The sequence below is a fragment of the Brachyistius frenatus genome, unplaced genomic scaffold (assembly GCF_029030835.1).
Source record: "Brachyistius frenatus isolate BFR_SWC_R1_liver_20210118 unplaced genomic scaffold, ASM2903083v1 Contig_40, whole genome shotgun sequence".
NCBI lineage: Eukaryota > Metazoa > Chordata > Actinopteri > Embiotocidae > Brachyistius > Brachyistius frenatus.
Window position 1 is genome coordinate 2,053,054 of NW_027210639.1, and position 19,447 is coordinate 2,072,500.

The following is a 19,447-nucleotide window of genomic DNA, read 5'->3' on the forward strand; positions in this document are numbered from 1 at the left end:
AAGCAGTTTTAGAGTTTAAGCACACAACATACAGTATAAATGCCGTTTAGTTAGAGGCTGCTCCGGTAATTTCAAAATGAACCCGAGGTTAACGCTCTATAGTATTCAACGACTGGACACAATCTCTAATGGAGCGAGAGCAGATCCATATATTCACAAAGTGGATTGGGACGGGTAACACCAGGCTAGTACCAAGCAGCAGACAGACCAAATCAGAGACTAGCTAGTTAGCATGGTTCAAATTTCCTTCAGGATTTTGTGGCAACCAAATCAGAGTTAGATGGTATTCCTCAGTGAGTACCTGACATAAATTTGCCACGTGCTCTTAAGCAGATTTCGAAATGAATTTGTGTTGCTCCATGTCTCCTGGATGTGTGCAAATAACTGTTTGCCAACGCACTTAAGGTGATAATAAGTCAGTGTTTACACCTCTTTGTGCATCTCCTTAGCACACTGCAACAAATTAAATAAAGGTTTTAACGTAGTGTTGTTGGAGAAGAAAATTCAACTCCTTACCTGGCAAGTAGCCATGCTTTTCATTCATTTCTGTACATAAAGGGACAGAAGTTTAGCAACACTTGCAGCATAAGGATGATATGAAACCAACACATTTTAGTTTGTATCTGACCCCGATGGAGCCCACAAGCGTACTTCCTGTTTACGTTTTTACTCTTCTGAATATAGGGTGTGATGGTGGTGTAGTGTTCAGTGTAGCTCAGATTGTATAGCTATCTACAGTGGTGTGAAAAGTGTTTGCCCCCTCCTTGATTTCCAATTTTTTTGCATGTCTGTCACACTTAAATGTTTCAGATCATCAAACAAATTAAAATATTAGTCAAAGATAACGCAAGTAAACACAAAATGCAGTTTTTAAATGAAGGTTTTTATTATTAAGGGAGAAAAACAATCCAAACCCACATGGCCCTGTGTGAAAAAGTGTTTGCCCCCTCCTGTTAAAACACAACTTAACTGTGGTTTATCACACCTGAGTTCAATTTCTCTAGCCACACCCAGGCCTGTTTACTTCCACACCTGTTCTCAATCAAGAAATCACTTAAATAGGACCTGCCTGACAAAGTGAAGTCGACCAAAAGATCTTCAAAAGATAGACATCATGCCGAGATCCAAAGAAATTCAAGAACAAATAAGAAAGAAAGTAATTGAGATCTATCAGTCTGGAAAATGTTATAAAGACATTTCTAAAGTTTTGGGACTCCAGCGAACCACAGTGAGAACCATTATCCACAAATGGAGAAAACATGGAACAGTGGTGAACCTTCCCAGGAGCGGCCGGCCGACCAAACTTACCCCGAGAGAGCAGCGACGACTCATCCGAGAGGTCACAAAAGATCCCACAACAACATCCAAAGAACTGCAGGCCTCACTTGCCTCAGTTAAGGTCAGTGTTCATGACTCCACCAGAAGAAAGAGACTCGGCAAAAATGGCTGCATGGCAGAGTTCCAAGACCAAAACCACCGCTGAGCAAAAAGAACATTAAGGCTCGTCTCATTTTTGCCAGAAAACATCTTGATGATCCCCAAGACTTTTGGGAAAATACTCTGTGGACTGACGAGACAAAAGTTGAACTTTTTGGAAGGTGTGTGTCCCATTACATCTGGTGTAAAAGTAACACCACATTTCAGAACAAGAACATCATACCAACAGTAAAATATGGTGGTGGTAGTGTGATGGTCTGGGGCTGTTTTGCTGCTTCAGGACCTGGAAGACTTGCTGTGATAAATGGAACCATGAATTCTTCTGTCTACCAAAAAATCCTGAAGGAGAATGTCCGGCCATCTGTTCGTGACCTCAAGCTGAAGCCAACTTGGGTTCTGCAGCAGGACGATGATCCAAAACACACCAGCAAGTCCACCTCTGAATGGATGAAGAAAAACAAAATGAAGACTTTGGAGTGGCCGAGTCAAAGTCCTGACCTGAATCCTATTGAGATGCTGTGGCATGACCTTTTAAAAAGGAGGTTGGTGCTGGAAAACCCTCCAATGTGGCTGAATTACAACAACTCTGTAAAGATGAGTGGGCCAACATTCCTCCACAGCTGGAAAAGATTCATTGCAAGTTATCACAAACGCTTGATTGCAGTTATTGCTGCTAAGGGTGGCCCAACCAGTTATTAGGTTTAAGGGGCAAACACTTTTTCACACAGGGCCATGTGGGTTTGGATTGTTTTTCTCCTTTAATAATAAAAACCTTCATTTAAAAACTGCATTTTGTGTTTACATGTATTATCTTTGACTAATATTTAAATTTGTTTGATGATCTGAAAGTGTGACAAACATGCAAAAAAAATAAGAAATCAGGAAGGGGGCAAACACTTACTCACACCACTGTATGTCTTATTTGCAATATTGGCCTCTTAGAATACTTCAAATGTTAAATCTGTTTTAATTTTGGTCAAATTATTGCTGTGAGGTGATGCAGTGTATGCCTTTGAAAAAAGAAAGTAACAGTATGGTGTTTCTTTTTTAGAAAATTAATGCAAATTATGTTCACAATGATGGATTGCACAACAGGCAGGTGTCAAGTGTCTGCTAATTGATTTTCACACCATATGGAAATGATGGAAACCACTGGCTTCCTGGAAAATAGTGGAAGTAGATTAAAAAGTTGAAACTTTATTACATGTGCATTTTTAGTAAATTATTTGCATTTGCAGATACAAAAAAAAACCACATATGAGGCCTTTGAATATTGCATCTCTAAGGATACACACTTTTATACAAAATGTACAGTCAAAATGACATGCACATCTATTTTGTTGCACTCTTTCAGTGCATCATGGATAAGAAAAAAAAAAAAATTCTGTGTGCAGCGCTCACATACATTTCACTACAGGAAGCTGCAGTTCCTGTTTGTATATGTATATGAGGCAGCTGTTGAAGAGGCCTGGATCTTGGTGAGGCTGTTTATAGTGTGGAGGTATGTGGTGTGTATATATGTGTAAGATGCATATCCATATGGGTCTGTATTTGTACACGTCCATGTGGAAGTGAGGGAACGAAGAATTGAGTGAAAGAGAGGGAGAGAGTCTCATTTGTATTCACCAGGAATCTACATTCACCTGCCAGAGCAACAGCAACCCCCCACCCACTCTACCCTCAACAGATGGCCACCCGTCAGCTCCCAGCAGACACACACACACACACATACATTCTCTGCCTCAATCAAAAACGCATACACACACACACACACACACACACACACACACACACACACACACACACACACACACACACACACACACACACACACACACACACAAAATAAGCTTCGACACACTTAGTGAAATGAGCAGGGATGCTCGGTGTAAAATGGAGTGGCTGAAACATATGATTAGAAATAGGGAGGGAAGTCATTAGTACAAACCAGAGCTCCAGTGTCACGTTATTTATCTAGCACTGAGCATACATCAATTACCCATGCATGGATATGCTTAAATATTAATCTTCTTATTCATCCTCTTTCCCTTTCCACCCTCTCTGTTTCTCGCTCCCTCCCTCTTTGTACTACATCCCTCATTTTCTCCCATCAAATCCATTTGCCTATCCCCCCAACCTCATCCCCTCTCCTCCTCCTCCTCAGGACCAGTGGTTGGCCCGCAGTCCCATGTTGCAGAGGCGAGTGTACCACGTCATGGCGGCGGTGAGGAGGCAGCTCTACGTGCTGGGAGGGAACGACCTGGATTACAACAACGACCGCATCCTGGTCCGTCACATCGACTCCTACAACATGGACCTGGACCAGTGGACCCGCTGCTCCTTCAGCCTCCTCACAGGTGGGCAAAGTGAGGAAACCACCACGTCAACAAGCACACGCACTCAAATACACACTGGAGATACTGAATCAGTTGACAGTAAACAACTGGTCAACCTGCACGACTTCCTTCTTTCCTCCAATGTCCCTGCAGACAGAAACAGTGCACAGTAGGCAACGTTAAGTCAAACAAAGATGTGAGATTTCTCCGCTTTCTTGAGGAGTTAGATAAGATAACTGATACCACTCTAATGTCCTTACGCTAAATTTGAATCTACTGTCAGGGGATGGTTAGCGTAGCTTAGCAAAAAGACTGGAGATGGGGCAACACAGCTGGCTCTAGCTAAATCCACAAATAACAAAATATGCCCCACATGACTCCAGAAAGTCACTGCCCCCGGCCAACAAATAGTCCGCTATGTAATTCCCCGTAAAACTAGAATTTGGTCATTTTACAGTTTTGTTTTTGTAAGAAATAAACAAACCGGATTCAGGGTGTTGATGGTGAGCTTTAGAGGTGTTGATAGGTGGATTTTGTTCCCTTTTGACTGAGCCAGACTACTTCCTGGTCTCCAGTCTGTATGCTAAGCTAACTGTCTCCTGGTTGTAGTTTCATAAATGCCGTACATGATAGTGAAGTGATGTCATCTTGCCTAACGCATATTTCCTTCAACTAACGACAAACTGGAGCTGTAACAGTAAAGAAGTTCCTATCCCGTCTAATTGAGACTCTGCATGCAATCGAGGTGCGATCAAGAGATCCGAGATGAGCAACACAGTAATGCACATGGAGCAGGGGGAGGCAATAACTTTAGTAAGTAGCTATTCTAAGTTACCTCACTTGATCAACATCAGAGCTTGAGTTGCACATGTTCTAATGTGCGCATCAGCGATTTCATCATGGACCTGAAACTAGAGCAGGCAGCGCAAATCAAATTTTGTCAGAAAGTTTTGGGGAAGAGAAAGAAGTGACAGGGAGCCAAATCCAACGAGTGTAGGGGTGGTGGGGGAGGGAAGGGGGGGAGGATCGTGTTCTTGCAGGCCTTTTAAGCATCTCCATTGCAGTTCGAGTCCATGGTATCATTTCAAATGCCCACGTACCAGTGGTCACAGACACGTGTGTAACTCGGGGACCGACGTTCATCAAGCCACAACAACATTCAAATTTTGGTTGGTCATTTATGGCCACAGCAGGCAACTGTTTCAAGGAAAAACATCTTGTAAAAGACCACTGTGAGAGATCTGCCCAGCACCATACAGACAACGTTTGTGTTTACTAACGGTGCCGTATGAGCAACATGTTGACGTATGTTGCGTTTAGCAGCTGTAGAGTCAGATATTTCTGTCAAGTCGGTGGAGACCTAAAACAGAACTAACAAAAATCAAGTGGCCAAAAAATACAATGAATGCTGATGTTGCTTTGGGTCTACTAAAAGTGTAAATAGGCAATGTTTTGCCACAACGTTGGCCATGTAAACTAAAAAAAAGCTGATAATTAGTCAGTCAGCAGCTTTGTCCTGCTGCCCCAGGTGACCAAAAATACATTACCACAGGTTCAAGCAAAGGATATACTGTATATAACAGAATATCACACATATCTCAGAACTTCTATGAAAGGCCTTAAAATATATTTTAAGTTTCTTACTGTGAGTAATAGAGTTCTACAAGAACAAAGTTTTCAGCACAAAGTTGCAATAGTTTTAGTTTATTTCACACGAGGCGTGATGTCACATATTCCAATCAGGATTTAGCAACATTTGAATAACAATGAAATGACTATCAGGTTGTTGCTTTATGTAGCCAGGCTACTGTCAATCAAATCTGACCCACCTTTGTTTGAGTCTGTAACTTGAAGTTGTTTATTTACTGTAGTTATGAATATTTGATGTTGTAAAAGTTTTCCTGAGCTTTTATGCTCATGTATCTGGAACACAATGTAGTTTTAATTCCAATGATGCACTGTATGCGTGTGGTCAGTGGAAACGTAGATTGAGTGAAGCTCTCTGCGTTACCGTCTTCTCATTAGTTTAAGAACATGACACATAATGCCTCCCTGGTGGTTGGGAGTAGGCGGTTGGATGATGTACAATTAAAACATATATGTACTGTGGGTACGCTTTATCTTCAGCCTGCTGGATGGTGGTGGGATGGAATAGAGGCACTCGAGACACAGTCTAGCATGCACGTACTGAAGGCCGTGCTCATGTTCTCTCACTTCATGTTACAGGCTCACAGGCTTTAAAGTCCAGGTGACTTTACCGTTCCTCCTTCCGCCTCTACTCCTGTTTGACTTTCCTCATTTGTTCTTGGATCCTCTCCTTATTATATCTGTAAAAGTTCAACAACAAAGTCACGGAAAGAGAACAAGAGCTCCATCTTAGCTCTCCGTACACTCGCGCCCTTGCCCCATCTTTTTTTCATTTATCTCCCTCTGTGCCTCTTGGGGGGACGTGCAAGTCATATTGTCAGTGTGCCCTCTGCCTGGCATGGTGAAGCATCGTGTCGTCTCTGTCCTCCTCAGGTCAAAACGAGTCCGGAGTCGCCGTCCACGATGACAGGATCTATGTGGTTGGAGGATACTCCATTTGGACCAACGAGCCTCTGGCATGCATTCAGGTGAGAGGGGTGGATGTCACATTTACTGCTGTGACACTTCAGAATGATCAGATAAACTCATATGAATTCAGCTACTCCATTGATTACTTCCAGTAATGATGAATTCCACCATTTTTAGTTCAGTATCACGCCAAAGTATGTAATACACCCGCCAGTCCACTAGGGGATACCGTGTCAGTGTCACATTTTGCCTCGCCTAGGCGTATAAAGTACACACACGTATAACCAAAGACAGAGGTCATGTGATGAAGTACAAAGTATGTTAAAGTATTTTTTGTGCCTAAACCCAAGACACTTGAAGCTATTTGAGCACTCAGGTCAGATCAGGTGTTACCAGCACTGGCTGCTGCCCAAGGGGCAATCAACTGTGACATCACCAATTGGTTTGTGATCTGCCAATCTGAAGCCTCGAGTTCAGCGTTTCGGCTTTCGCCATCTTGCTATTTTGAAACCAGAAGTGACCATATTTGGACGGGCCAGGGAGGAGCAATGGGTGAATCTGACTTGAGAACCTAAGGACACTATGCCCCGCCCACCTAGAGTGGAAAACTGCACCACAGGCCTGTCAGTCAAACAGCAACACCCCCAAACATACAGCTTTTTATTAATGGGATAAAACTCATAAGGAGTGACTTCAGCAAATGTCACCATAATGGCTTGTCGAAAGTACGTACTGACTTTGTATTTCATGGGAGAAGTTGAATAGGAGTCTATGGCGCCAGAGCCTTTTTGGAGCCAAACCCTAGAGGCCCCTGGTGGTATTTCACATAATGACACTATCACATCGGCCTCACTTTTCAGACCCAGAAGCTGCGCCCACTATTATATCTGGTCCTAAAGGCCCCTGAAGTGTTCAACTACTCAAATCAGGTCTCACAAACACTGGATGCTGCCCTATGGCAGGCTATCACAAGAAAGGAGGCTTTCAGGGAGGGGGCCTTAAAGAGACAGGAGCTAAATATGGCTTGTTTCAGACAGAGCATGAAACGAGCTGCATAAAGGGTCAGTGAAAGATAAATAAGTATTTTTCTGAACTGTGAATTATGCAAAACTGATCTAGTGGAGTCCCAGAGTACGAATAAAAAAGCTGGATATGAGCATGATAGGTCCCTTTAACATAATGTCCACCTCATGTTGGTGCTAAAATAAAAGGAAATTACCAAAGCTGTGGGGTTACATGAATATTTATAGAATTTCATGGCAATCCAGCCAGACGTTATTGGGACATTTCAGTCCGTACCAAAGTTGTGCAACGACATTGACATCCCAAGAGCAGTGCTGTTAACCTGGCTAAAAGTACTCGCACAACTCACCGTCAAATTCTCCACTGATATAAGGTCAAAAGGTAATTTAGGAGTTGAACCATATACTACAATATGAATACTGTCTTTCTAGGTGCTGGATCTAAGCTCAGAGGGGAAGGAGGAGGTTTTCTACGGGCCGACACTGCCGTTCGCCTCCAATGGGATAGCAACTTGTTTCCTCCCTGCTCCTTACTTTACCTGTCCAAACCTTCAGACTCTTCAAGTTCCCCATCACAGGATAGGTGCTGTCTAAACCACGGATTAACAAGATGTCAGAAAACATGAACACCAGAGGACGGAGAACTCGCGGCTAAACTCTGGACAGTCAGTTACCTGCAAACACGACTGGCAAAAATGTACTTGATCATAGTAATCATTCTGGATCCGGCCCTTTCTGTATTCATAGTGCTTTCCTCATCGCCAAGAGCCATGGTAACTTTTATCCTCCTGGGGAAGAAGTTGCTCTCACAACCATACAGCATATTTGTTCTGTTTCTATTTGCATTCATCATATCCAGTGAAGACACAACGAGCAGGTTAGGAAAACAACTCCAGAGGGAAGAGGACATGAACAAAGCATCAGTCACACTAAGAATTTAAGTGGTCGGCAGATATTGTTAAACTGCTCCACTGTCCACAGGAGTCCAAACAAACAGTGCTATAGGTACCCATTATAGAGCTGGGGGGATTTATTAGCTAACACCACTATAAAACATTTACATCTAGAATCACTTTGGTGGCCTGAAAAACATGTTTGCAGTGTTTTTCAAGATACAGAGGACAAAGCCTGTTTTCGCATGCACTTTGGGTGAACAAGTGTCAAGCACTTGAGGCTCAAACTCATCAGTTCATAAGTGACTGTGTCACTTTTTTAAGGTCACATAAGATTAAAAAAAAAAACTAAGAAGAAAAGATTTTAAAGAGGGATTTATTTCTGCAGCAGCAGAGACATACTACTGTGTGTGTATGCTGTCGACCTGTGGAAGTGTTGGTGAGATTTTTATTACGCTCAGGACCTAAGACTGTGTTCAAATGAATGTCTGGTTGTTGTTGTTGTTGTTATTCAAGGAACATATGTTGAATATACTCCAAAGTATGTATATTTACTGTATGATACTGCATTACGCTAATTAAAAAAAACAAAAAAAAAAAAACAAACATACTTTGACCAAAACAGAGAAAATGCGATTTCCTGCACCTCCCTCGTCTGTCCAAAGTAACGTGTCCGAGAGAATATGTGGAACATTTGCAGAATAAAGATGCTACATAATGAAACAGTGCTGTGTTGTGTTTTATGAAGACTGTAAGAAGTTGTGACAGTGGGAAGGAGAGCGACTTGCCTTCTGTGAGAATTATTTAGCTTATTTAGCTGCCGGAGAAAAGGGAATGCAGCGCTGCAGAAAGCTGCTCACATAAAGAGATGCATTGCAGTTTTGATGAGGCTGGAAAATGACGAGCAATGACAGAAAATGGGACTTGGTGATTGTGGGAGACAGGAGTGAGACTTCATGTGATTAGGTGCAAACTAAAGATGGATTGCAAGAGATTGCTGTGACTTGGAAAGGCGAGAGAGAGAATGGGAACAAACAGTACTTCTCTCCTTTACTCATTTTTTTTTTTTGGTACTGAACTCTTTGGGCTCGCCCACGACTGTCATCAAATCTGTAATTCAGAGTGCCAGCCGAGTAGAGGCAGATCCAGCACCTGATGGTTAGAGCACAAATAGTCTGTGCTCACTTCAATGCTCACATTCCACACTCGTCTTACTATAGAAATGAAAGGAGGGCGAGAGCGTATTCACATTTATTGTCACATTCTATCTGATTAATAATACACCAAAATGCAGAGCTGGAGCTCCTTTACAATATGTACAGTATATACAACCTGATAATATTAGGCTTTTAGGCCATGATTGGGACATATTATGCTCGTGCATTAAGAACATTTGAAGTTCTTAAGTCCAACTAATGATGCCTTTTCACACATTCCTGGAAATGTAGTACAATTGTAGCCACCTGTTCTGTGTTCATCTGGCATATTAGAGCTGTAATAGAGGTTTTGGCTTTCCCACATCTAAATCTCAATGTATGAAACACTAATTTTCAAAGACACCCTCTAGCACCAGCACTTCAACACATTTTTCGGATGACTAACAAGTGATTCTTGGAGCTCGGTCCTGGAGCTGCTCCTTCTTCTGGGAAACTTTTTAATCGCCTTCCAGACTGGTTATTTCAGCCTGCCCACTATCCCCTAGGAGACACAGCAACTTCGTATACGCACTCCTGTTACACACAGAGAGAGAGAGAGAGATGTGTGACATTCAATGAAGCACATGGCTACAGAACATTTCTAGTATGTAACACCTGCTTATTGTCTAGACGACTTAAAAATAGTTGAAGGCTATGGATGCCGTCTCCATGGCTTCCAGCATGTGATTCATGTTCTCGCTCACCTCAAGGCGATGTTCTTGCCCAGTCCTCTTTTGTGCTCCGTGTTTCTCAGACTGAGAGACAGGTTGGGAATGAGGGCTCGAACCACGGCGAGATCTAAAACAGCCACGGTCTCCAGGACGCCGTACACCTGTCTGTCGTAGACGCCTTCGTTCTCCTCCACAAAGGACCTGAGAGCGACAGGATGGCAGAAATAGTAAAAAAAACAAAAAAAAAACATGATGGATAAGCCAGGCGTTAATATAAATTAGTGTCTGTATCACAATGTGTGCATCATGTGTATATTTTTGTCTTATTATTTATTGCAAAATACCCACTGTGCAGAAATTTAAAGATGTAGAGAGACAAACAACACGGATCTAACACAGGTGCTGATACACATTATAGTCAATTACCGTAAAACGGTGATCATCTGGTCGCACGGCCGCTCTGCAGACGCAGCAGCACAGCGCTCCACCACAAGCTGTAAGGCATCTGTGCTCGTCTTCCTCACTGCACATACAAAACATATTATTGACATCATTAGACGCGTGAGGACTGATGAAAACTGTGAGCATTAAGGATACGTTTGCGAAAGGCTGGTTGTGTGATCCTCGTACTTCAAGTCATTACGACGAAGAGAACTGCTTTATTTACATAACTCTGGGAACACCTGCCGGATTACATCATCGATACTTACTGATAGTACCCTTCATTCAAAAAGTTAGAATCTTCCTCTGTGAACTGTGGTCATGGAGACGACCCAACACACTCGTTTATAGCATCTTTTTCTTCCACCTTAGAAACATAGCCGAGGTGCGGCCGTTTATAAATCAGACAGATGCCGAAAAGTTGATTCCTGCCTTCATTTCTAGCCGACCCGACTACTGTAATGCACTTTTTACTGGCCTACCAAAGAAAACAACAGAGAGACTTCGGCTCATCCAAAACCCTGCGGCTCGAGTATTAACCAGAACCAAGAGGAGAGAACACATCAGTCCAGTTCTGGCTGCTCTGCACCGTTTACCTGTAAGACCCAGGATTGACTTTAAGGTCCTCCTCATCACATACGAAGCTCTTAATGGGACGAGTCACATCGCTGACTCTCTGGTTAACTATGTGAATCAAGATCACCGAGATCATCTGCTGCTGGTTTATTGGAGGTTCCCAGCAAACAGCCAATAGAACATTGGGGATTCAGCTTTAGTCAGCTCCGCTCCAAAGCTGTGGAACAAACTACCTGCAGATATCAGGGAAGCTGCTCAGTTAATACTTTTAAAAGAAAGCTCAAAACATATCTCTTTACTTTAACCTTTAATGAGCTCTTGAAGCTCTCTTGTACTGCCTGCACTTGAACTACTGTGCCTTTAAAATGCATATTGCTTATTATATTTGAACTCTATGTGTTTAATTTTATGCATTTGATCTGTTCTTATGCATCTCATTTCTTTTCTAATCTTTAAATGTTCCTTTATATGTTTTTATGTCAAACACTGCATGTCATTTTCTTGCTGTAAAGCACTTTGAGCTGCATTTCTTGTATGAAAGGTGCTGTACAAATGAAGTCTATTATTACTATTATTATTATCTTCCAGATTGTTAGAGAAGAATATTTGGAAGATTAACTGTTTGGTGCAGTATGTCATACTGTGCAGAGCCAGACTAATTCATTGGTCGGACAATTTTAATTGGCTGATATTGGCCAGATTTAACTTTATAGGAGTAAATGTTGTCCAGTATGAAAACACAATGCAAACAAAACGTTTACAATTGTTCTGTTTGGGGTATTTGTTTTTTGGTCAATAATATATATTTTTTTGCTTCCCAGTTTCTTTATCTGCATCAGTCTCAGGTGTATTGAGCAATGGCAGAAACCTGAGCTACACTAAAGACACAGCGAGCCACTGAAGGCTTTTTACTGGACAACACAGCTTTGGCTTTGGTGACTTACATTTGAGAATTCTACCACAACGTAGAAAAGCTCCACGCTGTAATATTGTTAAACTCACCCTGTGGCTCGTTGACCAGCATCACACAGCGTAGCAGAGAGGGGAGGGGCAGAGTGAGGAGGGCGGGGTCAGAGTCCCTGTTTCGTCTCAGAAGCTCCAACAGGAACATGAGGACTGATGCTAGGCGAGGAGGAGGGGCATGACCTTTGAACTGCAGGAAACTCTGGCTGTAAAATCAGAGAGGGACATTTCCAATCACTTCAAGTTCTGAGGAAGAATTCCACCACAGATTTCAGAGGCTGTTTATGGAGAAACAGTGAAATACAAAACAAAAATGTGAAGATTAAAAGATTAAATATGAAGTAAATTGGTAAGTGTGGCAAAGTTTGATTTGTTGTCGTTTAGGTTGGCTCTGGAGTTTTTGATTTGTCAGGAGTCATGTCATAACCTGGATATGAAATTCATGTAAAAACCAGGTTGCACATCTCAGTAGAGACTTACCAGAGCACCTCGAGGATGGTCCTCCTCAGCGCAGCTCCCCGGATGGTTGCGTTGGCTTCGCAGGCGCCCAGAAGCACCGGGTGGTTGGCGATGACGCCCATGGAAGGTGAAGCAGGAAGGAAGTGGTCCAGGTATCTGCGGGTAACAGAGCGTAGCTGCTGCTTGAGGTAAGCCCCCTGAGACTGAGACACACTGGAAGCCACTGACAGACCCTGCGAGAGTGTAAATTCAGATCAACAGAGTGGTTACATTTCCTTTATAAACCAAATAACTTGTGCAATACAGCAGCTGTGCGTTTGTACTGTCCAAAAGATGTTTGTGTGTCCAGTCTATGTTGGACCTCACCTGTAGATACAGAGGCAGGCTGTCTCTGAGAGCTCTGTCCTGCTGTGTGAGGTTGTGGGGAAGCAGCAGCCCGTCCACTATGCGGAACAGCAGCTGCTGGCCTTTAGAAGTGGCCAGCAGGGGGCTCCAGTGCTTCACTATGCAGCCTGGATTCCACAGAAAACAGACAGTAGTGGAGTCAAATACACAACTGTAATAATCCCTTTCACCAGTCTGTGACTCCAACTACACTGAAGCTTTATGTAGTGTGTGATGTGTTTGACATGGACCGACTTGGCACCCACCAACACTCCAGTACGCCAGCTGCATTCCTTCTTGGTTCTTGCTGACCAGAGATGGTCTGATGTGTTTCAGGATGTCACCGATGTAGTCCAGGGCTCTGGTCACCACGGCGGAACGCTCAGACAAAAGCTGCAGTCCACTGTACACGCTGCCGACAGCCTGGCACCATGCGAGAGCAGATAAGGACAAATATTTATGCAAACATTTGCATGTACAGTAAATGCAGGCGGCCGTAGTAGAGAGCAGATGTGACTGGGATATACTCAGAGTACATTACATATCGTACAGGTTTATGGAAAGGCTTAGGCATGACTTTTACTTTAATATACTGCTACTGAATGTCTTATATGTGAAAAAACACATTAATATAAATTACCTTGACAAACATCTCCAGAGCTGAAGTGGGCTCAGGCCTGATGGCTGTGGGTTGGAGGTTGGCTCGCTGCAGAAGACTTTCCACCTCGGGAAGCCTCAGCACCAGCCGGGTCAGCTCGCACAGCTGTTCCTCCACAGCCCGGCCTGCAACAATGCACAAACAAACACTGATGAGTCAAATGATTATGGATCCTATATGTGTTTATAGAAGGCACCAAGTCAATTTAAGATTTTCCCATACAAGGACAGAAATTTGGAGAATATATTGAAGTGACACACGGGGTCATGTAACACTTCTAAAAATCTCTCAGGAAAATAATGAGACAGGGTCCTGGATTGAAACTCTCATTTGGATGGCACACTGTCATTTTGTCTTTTCATCACTTAAAACGTTTTATCTTCTTGACATTTTCTGATGAAACGTATAAATGCGACTAAGGAAATAACATAATGTGTAAATGGTTTAAATCGAGCTGTATTACCTGTCCTGCTGTCAGTCCCGTCTGGGTTCTTATGAAGGTGTTGCTGCAGAACACATCTGAACCAGGCTCTGACTGACAGGCTTTGTGCCGAACCCGACGCAGCAACACTTGAATCACTGCTTAGCGAGGACACCAGCTCACTGGAGAAGACAGAGACAGGGAGTCACCGAACAGAAATGTAACATCTGTAGTTGTAAGTGGGTAGAGGGTTTACTGGTCTGACGTATGCTTGATTCAAATATGAAGGATTATCAAGCATTCAGTATGTGAGTGACAAGTTCCTTATGAAAAAAGACAAACACAATATGTAGAGGGGAAAGATGTGACTAGAAATAGGGGGATAATATTTACCTGAGTGCACTTAACATATACACATTTATGCCTTATTGTGTTGAAGTGCTCACATGTTTTGTATTCTGACTGGAGTGGCTAAAAGTCAAATTTCTTTTTGATAGAAAACAAAAATGCAAAAAACGCAAATAAACACTGAAAGTCCTTCCGATCAGACTTCATAAATCATGTTATAAATCACATATTAGCAAGAGCTCCCGCTGTACTGATAGAAGGTTTGACTGGAATCTCGTGGCAGTAAACAGGAGGTGTGTCCTTGTTCTGCTGTTACATTCAGGTTTGGCTCCTTAATATCATGGCACCATCTGAAGAGGACCTATAAGGCTGAACTAATCACGTTGTTTTGTACCCTTGAGAGTCATTTTGAAGATGCACAACATTTTGTATTCTGTTTAGAGGCATTTTCTTCATTATAACCGACAGTATTTTTACAATACCAAGGACGCTCCTTGTTTTAATTTATTAATGAGAGACTGTGAAATGTACCAACGGGACTTGTGGAAAAACAATTTTGTGAAGAGCTGAGCTCCACGATGAAACTTTATAGTCGACAGGAAGTGACTGACCTGATGTTTTTACACCAGGAGTGATGAGATGTTTAGTGAGTGAGGTGAAGGCATGAGGGTGTGGGGGGGATCTGAAAGGCTGACTACCTGTTTTGAAGCAGATGGGGGAGGTAGCGAGTCACCAGGAGCGGGTTAACCATGTCGTCCCAGCCGAAGCATTGCATGATGGACTGGACTGGGTTGGGCTGAAGGTCCTGGGGGGCAGAACTGGGAAGATCAAAGGCCAGCAGGGTGAAACCTGAGGAAAAGGAAATTAGGTCAGTGCTCTGAATAAGTCAGATGATTTTACATGTACAGTGTAAAAAGTGAATCTTTAAATTTCATCCTTTGCATTTAAAATCCTCTAAAATCTTTCTCTTTTTCTAAAATAGCAACAACCATTTTAAGAACTCATTCGTTCAAATCTCATCCAGAACTCCATCTTCCTCCACGTAGTGTTTCCTCTTCCCCCCGGTGGGCGTTACTGACCTGCAGCAGCATCTGCCAGCTGTGCCGGAGGGGTCTGAGAGAGGCGTAGGCTGCGCAGGAAGGGGAAGAAGTGTGCCCAGAGAGCAGCTGCTACCGCTAGGTGGCGCTCTTTCACCACACTGGTGGTGGCGGGGGCCCAGGCCGGGGTGGGCGCTGACTGGACACCGCGCTGATGGACCCGTCTGGAAGGACACAGACACACAAGCGAGACCAGATAAACAAATCTACCCAATACAAAACCCAAACACAGCACTCCCTCTTGTGTACAAGACCCCCCCCCCCTCCTCTCAACTCCGCCCTCGACTTTCTCAAATCCTTTTGCTCCCCTGTTTCTCTTTCACTCCTCCTTTATGTGTTTTCCTCCTCTTCTCTCTTGGGGGATTACTGGATGTGGAGGTGCGCTGCAGTGCCGGGTGGAGGTGGATGTGGGGAAGGAGAGGAAAGGAGGATATTATAGGCATAGAGTGGAGCCTAATGCTGATCCCCTGTACACAGACTATACTTTGGCTCTTCTGGCTCATCCCTGGCCCCGGACCCAGACGCTACGGCAGCCCCACAGTGGCTGGCATTAGCTCAGATAAGCAGCTGAAGGAGCTGTAATCTCATTTAGACGGGAGATGATCCTTCTGTCCCCCTCATTCACCCGGATGGGGGTGCGGGGGAAGCGAAGGCTAAGGTGTGCCGGGGAAAAAGGAAAGGATAGAGGAACAAGCAGACGCCCCCCCCCCCAACCCCCAACCCCCCCCACACACACACACACGCACACACTTCTATCCCATCCTCAACCACGCACTTCTACGGCGCACACACACACACACACACACACACACACCTCGATGGTGCCTTCCCTTCCAGCAAGGTTGCATCTAATCCAGAGAGAGCTGAGACAATCGATTAGAGTTTGAATTCATTAGCCTCGTTACTACTGCGGAATGGGCCTTTCACACCCATCAGCCTTCATTGTACAAGACATCATCAGAGACCCCACTTAATCCTCCTCACTGTGGCTTCTTACGCCGTACACACAAACACGCACACACTCGGCAACATGCCATTAGGGACCATGGTTAACCCTTCCCACAGCTGCATCCGCTGTAAAGACACATAAAGCAGAAATACAGCATCCTAATGATGCCAGACACACACACACACACACACACACACACACACACACACACACACACACACACACACACACACACACACACACACACACACACACACACACACACACACGGGCAGCAGTTGAATTTACTCCATGTCCTCTTTCTAATTTTGTCCATGCCTTTCTCTGAATTGTGTGGATGTTCCTACATTTCTCATAGGACACCTGGCAGTATTTGTCCTTGAATGTGAAATAAAAGCCTCAATATCCGCTAAAAGGTCTTAATGCTCACAAAGGGAGCCGCTTCACAGGGAGGCTTGTATTTTATCATGCCAAGGAGATGGGGATTAATTGTTTGTGCCGGAAAGGGATCCAAAGAGGGCGAGATGATGCCAGCTCACCTCATCAACTGGCGACACCGCTACCCTCCTCCCAAAGCAGAGGGTCATGGGAAGAAATCAAACTGAGGAATTATGCCTGCGACTGGCTTCCTGCCTCGGTGCCATGACGATGGCTATCAGGAGTGAATGTTCGGACCCTTCGCTGTCTCAACCATTGGCAGAATAATTGTCTTAATGTGTGCAGATTCCACATGGCTCCTAATAGACATAATGATGCACAGGCTAAAGTTGCCAGTCTACATAATTACCCATTAATTGTGTCACAGAAAAGACATTAATCACAAAGAGATACAGAGAATTGCCAGGCCCAAGAATTATGTTGAATTTGGCCAGACGGGTGGGAAAGAGAGAGCACAGTATTTTTGTATTTGGTTAAATGGGTCAGTGTGGTTCAGGCCACAGCACAGAGGGCCTCTGGGAGTTCTCTTCTTCTCTCGCTCCTTGGCCATTAATGTGCAAATGTGTGCCCTCCAACCCCGAGATCTGAGATGGGAAGTTTGGGAATTAGCGAAGCTAACGAGATACTGTGATATGGAAGCCTGGCATTGAAATAAGAAAGGGGGATACCTGGGTTAGTGTTTCACTTCTGGTGTGTGTGTGTGTGTGTGTGTGTGTGTGTGTGTGTGTGTGTGTGTGTGTGTGTGTGTGTGTGTGTGTGTGTGTGTGTGTGTGTGTGTGTGTGTGTGTGTGTGCGTGGCAGGGTGGAGAGGGTGGAGCGTGTACACTGGACACTTACAAGAAACAGTAAGAGGGTTGGTAACACTACATTTGACAATGTCCTAATTGTCCTGTTTTAGCTCATTTATTAACCTTTTCAATGTAGTGGATGTATAAATTAGGGATAATACTTTCATTGCTTACTAAAACTACACATGAACACGGTATATACATTATCTCGGGGAGCAAAAACTGTTCAGAAATATTTTGCATGTTGAAAAATGGAATATGTACTCAGCAAAACTGTATCGAACTTCCAAAATGTTCTGGAACAGACTGAAACGTGTCTGCAGCACTGAGGATTGAAAAATAGCAGGTACTACATTTGGTATTAAATGTTTGCTCAAATTTATACTCTTATTAAATAAACCTGTAGCGCAGGACTTTTACATATAAACGAGGGTCTGTTACATTCAAGCCCTTACCAAAAGAGCTCACACAATGCTGATTACACCTTTCACCGTCCGATTAATCTCTCTGTATTTCAAAGTATGTAGAGTTTAAATCTGGTGTCTGGTGAGACATTCCCGTGCTGGCTGGATGAATACATACTGAACGTGCTGAGCCGGCTAAATTCTGGTTTAATTCTATACTAACTTGAATGCAGATGAAATAATTCAATCATGCGGCTAACTGAATGGATCAAGTGAAACGAGTCATTCCACGGTGGGCTGTGACGCCTTTTATTTGATTCATCCACCATTTTAGAGCTGCAACGGACGAGCCCAGGAGGCCGTGGCTGAGCCGATGACGTGAGCACGTGTCGACAGTGTTTTTGTAATTATTCTCAATGGCAGAAGTTGGGAGACCAGAGTTTCACTGCAGGTTTAACCTTCTGCTGCAGTTTCTGATTTAAAGCCGCTCTAATCAACATTTATATATTCAGCATGACTAAAATGACTGTGTGTAATGTGCCGTTTGTAGTGATGAATGCACAGATAATTATCAGCCAAATCTACAGCCATCCTCTGCTCCCTGGAGTGTTTCAGCATCTATCTTCTCCTTTGCTGTGTTCCAAAAGGCGTACTTACGTACTAATTGTCACTATTTTGAGTGCATAAGTGCGTTCAGACTGTCAAGTATGGAAACAAAAGCGTTTTATAGAAAGTTTGGTTTCATTGCTAAAAGTAGGTTATATTTTACTTTACTGAAGGCAGTCATCACACTTGATTTCTCCCGTGCAGCTGTGCTAACATTGTCATCTTGGATACATTTGGGCAAAATAAATACATTGTTATTTGTTGTGCGAGATTTAAATGACATTTTCCTCATTGGTGTAACTGAGGATCCAAAAAGTTTAAAGTACTTCAAGTAAAGTACTTACTTCATGTAATTTTTAGCACATTGAGTATGACCTGCTATAATTACGCTCCAAGTATGACTTGCTATATTATTGTTCAGGATTACTGTAAATGTAATGGCTGGCCAACAAGGTGACGGTCAGCTTCTTACCACCAGATTTAACTGAGAATCTACAGTGAAAGCTGCACATCAACACTCACTCCATAACCTTCCAGTCTCACCGGCTCTCTGTCTGCTGTCGCCTCTGTCCCCGCCTCTACCTCCCCACATAAACACACACTGTTCAGCTGTGGCTCTCTGACTGTCAGCTGGGGTCGTTTGTGTAACGAACACCCGTGTCCTGCAGCTGAACCCGTTCTGATGCCCTACTGACCACGGCCTCTCCACACCCACAGCACTCTGCCATCCTCATGACGACAGCAGGGTCCATGGAGGGTCCCCTGGGCCCGTAACTCTAATCAGGGCTCCAGCAGCACCTGGTG

The 19,447-nt window shown here is 43.7% G+C and overlaps 2 protein-coding genes across 5 annotated transcripts in view; one reads left to right on the forward strand and one right to left on the reverse strand.

Moving 5' to 3' along the window:
• klhl32 (kelch-like family member 32) overlaps nucleotides 1–8,982 on the forward strand; it is a 33,856-nt gene extending 24,874 nt beyond the window's left edge. For 2 of the 4 annotated variants that reach the window (XM_069702129.1, XM_069702128.1), the window contains exons 9-11: nucleotides 3,602–3,803; nucleotides 6,294–6,388; nucleotides 7,784–8,982. In XM_069702129.1, the coding sequence (XP_069558230.1) occupies nucleotides 3,602–3,803; nucleotides 6,294–6,388; nucleotides 7,784–7,945 (459 nt within the window). In that variant the 3' untranslated portion in view covers nucleotides 7,946–8,982. The remainder of the gene's footprint in view (nucleotides 1–3,601; nucleotides 3,804–6,293; nucleotides 6,389–7,783) is intronic. The other 2 variants (XM_069702130.1, XM_069702131.1) reach the window with 1 other exon arrangement.
• A 506-nt stretch (nucleotides 8,983–9,488) lies between these two features.
• mms22l (MMS22-like, DNA repair protein) overlaps nucleotides 9,489–19,447 on the reverse strand; it is a 19,277-nt gene continuing 9,318 nt past the window's right edge. Inside the window, exons 16-26 of the mRNA XM_069702108.1 lie at nucleotides 15,441–15,622; nucleotides 15,060–15,210; nucleotides 14,056–14,195; nucleotides 13,575–13,717; nucleotides 13,201–13,357; nucleotides 12,917–13,062; nucleotides 12,572–12,783; nucleotides 12,131–12,297; nucleotides 10,538–10,634; nucleotides 10,145–10,312; nucleotides 9,489–9,974 (exon numbers count right to left, since the gene is read on the reverse strand). Coding sequence (XP_069558209.1) covers nucleotides 9,899–9,974; nucleotides 10,145–10,312; nucleotides 10,538–10,634; nucleotides 12,131–12,297; nucleotides 12,572–12,783; nucleotides 12,917–13,062; nucleotides 13,201–13,357; nucleotides 13,575–13,717; nucleotides 14,056–14,195; nucleotides 15,060–15,210; nucleotides 15,441–15,622 — 1,639 coding nt within the window. The 3' untranslated portion in view covers nucleotides 9,489–9,898. The remainder of the gene's footprint in view (nucleotides 9,975–10,144; nucleotides 10,313–10,537; nucleotides 10,635–12,130; nucleotides 12,298–12,571; nucleotides 12,784–12,916; nucleotides 13,063–13,200; nucleotides 13,358–13,574; nucleotides 13,718–14,055; nucleotides 14,196–15,059; nucleotides 15,211–15,440; nucleotides 15,623–19,447) is intronic.